General features: G+C 52.5%; 1 protein-coding gene across 1 annotated transcript; it reads left to right on the top strand.

The window, feature by feature from the left end:
- The first annotated feature begins 3,984 nt into the window (after positions 1-3,984).
- INAFM2 (InaF motif containing 2) lies at positions 3,985-6,972 on the top strand. The gene has a single exon (XM_065941280.1). The coding sequence runs from the start codon at positions 4,366-4,368 to the stop codon at positions 4,822-4,824; it is 459 nt and encodes a 152-aa protein (XP_065797352.1). The 5' UTR covers positions 3,985-4,365; the 3' UTR covers positions 4,825-6,972.
- Positions 6,973-7,292: the final 320 nt, after the last annotated feature.

A 7,292-nucleotide genomic window follows, 5' to 3' on the forward strand; every position in this document is an offset into this window, starting at 1 on the left:
TCACTGAAAGGGTTTCATATTCTACATTATAACTACCATTTAAGAAAATACCACTTGTTGAGTTTTGGTGTAGTATCAAAGAAAAATACTCACAATTAGCTGAAAAGAGTATTAAAATGCTCCTTTTCCAACTACATATCTTTGTGAGGCCAGATTTTCTTCACATGTTAACCAAAATAACGTATATAACCAAAATAGCCAACCACAGAAGATATGAGAATCCAGCTGTTGTCTATAAAACCACATTTAAGAGACTTGCAAAAATGTGAAAAGGGAATTCTTCGCACTAATTTGCCCCAGTAACACTACATCCTATTAACCATCTGCATGACTCTACCATCAGGACCCCCCCGCCCCACTGCCAGTCCAACTTGCTGCCCCTTACAGTGGCGTGCCAATCTCCGGTTTCCATCATTTTGTGGTCCTGCCATCCCCACTGTTATTAGGGAGCCAGTTCTGTTTTGGTCTCTTGCTGTCAGCCCTGACCTGCAGAGGACAGCCAAAACTCAGCTTCTCAGTAAGTGCACTCCTCTTTGTTCTGATAACAAGAGTATTCTCTGGGCCCTCCTGCAGAACTGAAGTGGGTTTCTGGCCTTACATAGAATATCCACTAGAGCATGACCACTTCACTGGGTTTCTTGAATCCTCCTTCCACCTTCTGCCATGATACTTCTGGTGTTTCCATTTCAGTTGGTAGCCTGTCTCCCAGAATCCTTGTCAGGATATGAAATCCTATTTCACAGGAGAGTGCTCCTAAATCAATAAACTCCCCCTCATTCAACTTGTTAATAGTATTCAGCTCCCCTTGATTCAGCCTGTACATTCTCTCCTGGCTCCTATCATACATACCAGCTACTTCTGCAGCATCTTGGAGATGGAGCCCTCCTCCCGCTCTTCCCAGGTTTGTTGCAACTTAGCCCCGTTTGTTGGTCATGTGAGCCAAGAGAAAGATGCAGCTTCCTTCAATGCCTACGGGCAATGCCCAGAGACAGTGGCAACTGTGAGCCATCAGAAGTCAACATCTCTAGCAGCTGGAGGAATGAGTGCCTTGATTCTGAGGGTGACGTGGGCGGTACTCCCAACATCCATGACAGAGACAACTTTCAGCTCTACCTATGAGGCAGAGGAGAGCAGAGATCAGGATCTAAGGCCCTAGAGTCAGAAAGACTCAGGTTTGAATTCTCTCTAGTTATGAGACTTTGGGTAAGTTGTTGAACTTTTTTGGAGGCAATTTATTCATCTCTAAAATGAAGAAAAATAATAACTACCTGATAGATTATTGTGAGACAAATGATGAGACAAGGAATGTAAGTGCTTAGCATAGTGCTGGCTGCATGCATGTCAGTTGTATCGAACTCTTTGGGACCCCATGGACTGTAGCCCACCAGACTCCTCTGTCCAGGGGATTTTCCAGGCAAGAATACTGGAGTGGGTTGCCATTTCCCCTTCCGGGAATCTCCCTGACCCAGGGATTGAACCTGTCTCCTGCGGCTCTTACATTGGCAGGTGGGTTCTTTACCACTGAGCCACCTGGGAAGCCCTAGCATAATGCCGAGCATATAATAAAGATGTGGATGTCGGTGCTGCTACAATTGGTCAGAACTTTCCAAACCCTGAAAGGGTTGCCTTAGGGAGCAGACAATAAGGTACACCAACATGGAGGGTCTTTTAGCTGATGCTGGAGGGTGCTCCATAGGATGCTGTGGGCAAGGTTCTAGGGTATTTACAAAAGAGGACCTTTGGGGCCTATTTTGTCCCCACGCTGCTTTGATTCTCTGACTCTGCCCACCTTTAGTCCAAGAGAGGCTCTTAGAGAAGCATACTCACTTTCAGGCCACTAGGGGGCCATTTAGTTGCCTGCAATAGCAATACACTAATGGTTTCTTAATGGCTCAGACACCACGGAGATCAGGCTCAATTATATCTGAAAGCATTTTGAGTTCCTAGGGTAAAAGACACTGTGTAAATCCAGATAATAAATAGAACTTATTGATGACAGGTTAAAGAAGCTGGCACTGTTTAGTTTGGAGAAGGATAGGGTGAGAGGATTTGAATAGGGGCTGCAAGTATATTTATTCTTCAGTATGGAAAAAAGTGACAGGCTGTTTTCCTACTTCACTGAGAGCCAAGCAAGAAGAAAGAAGTTTAATTTGCAACAGAAGAAATTGAGTGCATTCAAGGAAGCAGTTGGAAGGAGGCTTTGGGTTGGATGGACTCACTTGGAACCTTTACTAATAATTCACCTTGGTATAGCTGGTAGGAACAGTCCCACCAGGAAGGTCAGAGAGTAAGGGAGAGAAGAGAGTTCAACATCCAGAAACAATCCAGGGGTTCTGACTTAACAGGTCACCCTGCATGATGGGCTCTGGCCACCGTGGGAGCAGAATGGGGAAGGAGTGGTTGTCTTTTCCTCATCAGCCTGCAGAAGGCAATACGCACTCCACACGTTCAGTGTCCTTAAAATTTCTCAGAAAAGTAAAAGGGCATGCTGTTCTTGGAAATAAGAATCCGGCTGGCCATAGCTAGTGGCAGACTCACACCTGAGCTTCAGGAATCACCTGGCTATGGTGCTGCGGTTCCAGGTGCTCATCAGCACACTCAACTCTGGCCACCACTTGACTTCTGGGCTGCTGAGAACGCAGGGCAGCAGCGTTGGGGTGGGACTTCCTCATAAGGGGGCATGGTGTCTTGAAACTAAGAAGCTGGAGAAATGGAAAAGATAAAGACGGTTCAGCTTCACAGAATCTGAAGGCAGGAGCCAGGAGGAAAGATTCACCCACAGAACCCCATGAGGACTGTCTTCTCCCCACCCCACCCCCACCACTCCAAGGCAGTTCCCCCACACCCATTGAGATACCCAGGCGGTCCATAGAGCCAGCTCTGGGAACAAAGGAAGTAGAACTCAAGAGGAGAGAACCAGAAATTTTAGAAAATCTCACAGACAGGGAATGCGGGCGGGGGCGGAGAGAAGGCAAAAGAGAGAAGTGGCTACTAAAAGTCCGAGCTTGGAGAGGGGTCCTCAGCACCTAAAGGAGGGATGACAAGCCCCACATGGGAAGGGTGTCAAAGGAACACCGCCCAGGCTGTGAGACCTGGATTGAGTCAGAGGAGGGGAAAGCCCTGTAAGCCGCTCTACCGGTTCAGTGGAGCCTCTTGAGTCCATGGACCAAACCTAAACCTGGGAGTCAGAATGCCCCTAAAGCGGGATCTGGGACCTGTTGCAAACTTCAGGACTAAGGTGGGAGGAGAGTCCGGAGAACCAGCTCAGCACGTGTACTCTCCCGAAAGCTCCGGAAGGTCTGGGCAACCAACTCGGGAATCTAAGAGGATAAAGAATCGGGAGAGCGCCTGAAGCCCAGGCGGGATGCGGCTGCGGGTGGGAGTGAGGGCTAGGAAAGGACCCGACCCGACCGGCTGCAACCTCAGTGCATTCTCCACGTTCCTGGGTTGCCTACGCCAGACGTGGGCCAGGCTAGCTAGGAGTAAAGGGGTCTGAAAGGCCCGCCCCGAGGGTACGTGGTACCGGGCGCGAGTCGAGAGCACCTACGTGAAATCACCCCCACCTCTGAAGGTAAACTGAGGCCTGGGAGCCGAAGCCGCTGCTGCTACAAAACCTGTCACTTCGGGCAGTCTGAACACAGAGGGGAGGCGCCAGAGTTGACAGCTCCGCGCTTCGACCGCCCCTCCCCGCCCGGCTTCAGCTCACCACTCCGCCCCAAAAGACGCTGTTCCCCTTTTAAAGAAGCGCCGGAGGCTCCCACCCTCGCCGCGTCAGCCCGTGCGGGGCTGCGGCGACGTTGCCCTTTTAAGAGACAGCCTCTGTTAACCCTCTCTTAACGGGGCGTCCCGGCGGGGGGGGGGGCTCCCGGCGCTCGCCAGCAGCCAGCCTCCTCCCTGCGCGGCACTTCCGGACCCCCGCCGTTGCCCTTTTAAGAGGCAGCCCCCAGCAGCGCTTTCCCCCGCCCCTTGTTGCCGGCGCGCGAGGCGGGGGAGCCCGGCTGGAGCGGAGAGCGCTGTCCGCGCGGCCACTGGAGACCGGGCGGCCGGCGGCCGGGCAGGCGGCGGCGGCGGCGGATGGGGACTTGGAGTCGGGCGACTGTGGCGGCTGTGGCTGTGGCGGCAGCGAGGAAGCAACTGACGGGCCGGCGGCGGCGGCGGCGCTGGCGGCGGTGACTGGTCCAGGCCCCGGCGGCGGCTGCAGCTACGCGGTGGCGGGCTGCGGGCTGGCGGCGTGAGGAGCGGCTGCGGAAAGCCGAGCGGCCGGGAACCGAGGGCGCCGGACCGCCCCTTGCCCAGTCCTCGCAGGCCGCCAGGCCCCCTCCAACCGGGGCCGTGGAGCACCGGGGCAAAGGCCGGGGCCCCCCCATGAAGGAGCGCGACGCGGCCCCGGCCGAGCGGGGCAAGCCGGCCACCTACACCGGGGACAAGAAGGCGAAGATGGCGGCCAAGACCAACAAGAAGTGGGTCCGGCTCGCCACCGTGTTCGCCTACGTGCTCTCCGTGTCGCTGGCCGCCATCGTGCTCGCCGTCTACTACAGCCTCATCTGGCAGCCGGTGGGCGCCGGGACCTCGGGGGGAGCCGCCGGCCCGCCCCCCGGCGGCTCCAACGCCACCGGCCCGTCCGGGACTTCAGGGGCGGCGGCGGGGCCCAACAACACGGGATTGTCCCGCCGCGAGGCGCCGCGCGACGCACCCCCGCTGCAGGCGGCGCGGCCCGTGTCTCCGGAGCCCTCTGCCGACAGCCCCCAGGCCGGGCCGCTGGAACAACCGCGGGGGGCCGAGGAGGACGAGGAGGAAGCGGCGGCGGCGCCGGGCAGTCGTTGAACCCCTCGGTGGCAGGGGCGGCCGGAAACCATCCTCCCCAAGCCCGGAGGCAGGACTTTGCAGCAGGACCGGGCGGGGAGCCCGCGGAAGTAACCCCCACGGGAGTGAACGCCTCTCTTCCCCCGATGATCGCCGGCTAGCCCCAGGGGTGAGGGGCCTGCAGCTCATCTTCAGCCAAGGGACCACTATTCCCCGGGGGCTCCGGGTTTGGTCTTCCTACGGACGGTGCTGCGCCAGGGCCCTGAGCCATAAGGGGGGTGGGGGAGGGGTGGGGAGATCCCAGCACTGAACCCTTCTGCGCCGCTAGTTCTTATATATTCTACGTGGAGGGGTGACTCGGGCTTTCCCCCAAGACTTAAAGAAAAGAGGGAGCTGTAGGGGCTCTTCTTTAATAAGCCGAAGCTCTTGCAAGGAGGAGGGCACCGAAAGTAGTGGAGCTCAGGTATGTCAACCTAGTTGCAGTGGCCACAGATGCATTTAATTTATAGATCCCTGTATATAGTTGTTGACATATGCACTAGGAGCTATAATTACATAGAACTACATGTATCCTCCCACACCCTGGGTAGCTACTGACTGATGGGGTTAAGCAAGGGCTATTTGCTGGCCCCCAAAGTGCAGCTAGCCAGAAGGGCACAAACACTTTTTTCATTACCCATTTTTTTACCTTTTCCCCCTCCTATTTTAGAAAGATAGGTTTATGACACAAAAGAGTATAATTGTTCTCAAACCTGTTGAAAGGACGATGGAAAACCTTTGGAGAAGTAGAAGCAGTTTGGGGAGGGTGGGGAATGTACCGGTCCCCTCTTCCCACCCTAGTGCCCCCACCTAAGAGGCTTTCTGTTGCAGCCCTAAGTATCTGGATACCCGCCAGGGAAGAAAGGAAGGGAGTGCTTCAACCCTTGGCCTTCTCACAGAGGTTAGGAAGAGCAAGCTTTTGTAAGTAGAATGGCTCTCAAAGTGTTTTATCTTTTTTTTTTTTCTTATTTTTCAAGGTCAGGTCTTGTTCTGTAATCACCTTCACCTTCCGTCTTGCCCTCAGCCTGTAGTGACAGTGTAGCCCTGTGAACAAAATCTGTTGTAAACCCAGAGCTTTGAGCACATCCTCTGGTTTTGAAGAACCCAAAAGGCTGAAAGATGGGCTTCAAACTCAGGATTGTGTTTTGATAGGCAGATAATAGACCACCCATGGGAAGGATAAACTGGCTAGCCTTTACCTCTCCTGATAAGCCCTACTTACATGCAGCCTATACTTTCGTTGAGATGAGAAGCACCAAGTGAAATGACAGATGTAAAGCTAGCTCTGGGGCCACAAGAATTCTACATCCTCAATTTGGATTCCATTTCCTTCCGCCACTTGCTTTTAGGCAATTGAGTGTGGGTAGTGACAAGATATCAAACCCCTTCGTGTTTCCTTTTTGGGAAATGAGGCACTTTAAAACAACGACGACAACAACTTATCCACCTGAGTCCTGAAGCAATTTGTCTCTTCAGTTTTCTGGCCTATACTCCTGTTAGCTCTGATCCAGGTTTACAGGACACAGCCTCGATTTCAGCCCTGTCCTGCTGTGGGCAAGATAAAAGCAGCTGAGCTGTCATTGCCTAGGGGCAGGCTGGTAGCACCCCCAAGGTGTCTTGGCTGAAGGAGATTTCCGAGCACTTGACTTCAGTCATTAGGAAGCCTTTGAGACCTTTTAAAATTTTTGGTGAGGGCCTGGGGGAAGAAACATAAAATGCCACTTTATAACTTCAATAATAGCCTGTAATTTATATTTATTGTGTGAATTTTTAGTCCTATATTTTAATAATTTGTAAATCGATCTCTTATTCCAAGAATCCTTTGAACTGGCAGGAGAACATCTGGGAGTCCAGTCCCCTGTCCCCATTCTGACTCCTGCATTCTGGACTGTTGAATCCACTCTGGGATGGATCGGCGTCTAGAGAGACCACTCGTGGGTTCAGCTGTTGGCCTCCTGACTCTAACGCCTTCACTGGAATTGGGACATCAGCTCCAGCCCCAGCTGTGAGCGTGACCAGAGACATTATTTATAATTCAGCCATTTAAGATATACCTGTACTCAAAAAGTCCTGTATATTTTTTAAAAGTTTTATTTTTCAGGTGAACAAAAATACATTCTAAGAACTCTACGTCAGCCTGTGTAAGTTGATCGTTTCTCTTTTCATACTTCTTGGGGAAGGAATTAGAGGTTGGAAGAGGCAATGGTCTAAGGTGTGGTGGATGGATGATGATGAATAAGTGTAGGAGGAAAAGCAATTGCTGTAATGTTCTCTGTGCCTGGTAGTTTGACCAAATTGATCAGTGAAGGGTGGCAGGAATCCATCTTAGTCCAGAAGCAATCACGGGGTCAGAAGAACAGTGATAGCTAGTTCAGCTACCTTTGGCTAACCTCAAAATGGTTGGAAAAAAGTTCTTCTTTTAAAGGACTCTGAGCAGATGCCTAACTGAG

This window comes from Muntiacus reevesi, chromosome 7, assembly GCF_963930625.1.
Source record: "Muntiacus reevesi chromosome 7, mMunRee1.1, whole genome shotgun sequence".
Taxonomy (NCBI): Eukaryota; Metazoa; Chordata; class Mammalia; order Artiodactyla; family Cervidae; genus Muntiacus; species Muntiacus reevesi.

Coding starts and splice junctions, on each gene's coding strand:
- INAFM2 (XM_065941280.1), top strand. CDS start 4,366: ATGAAGGAGCGCGACGCGGCCCCGGCCGAGCGGGGCAAGCCGGCCACC.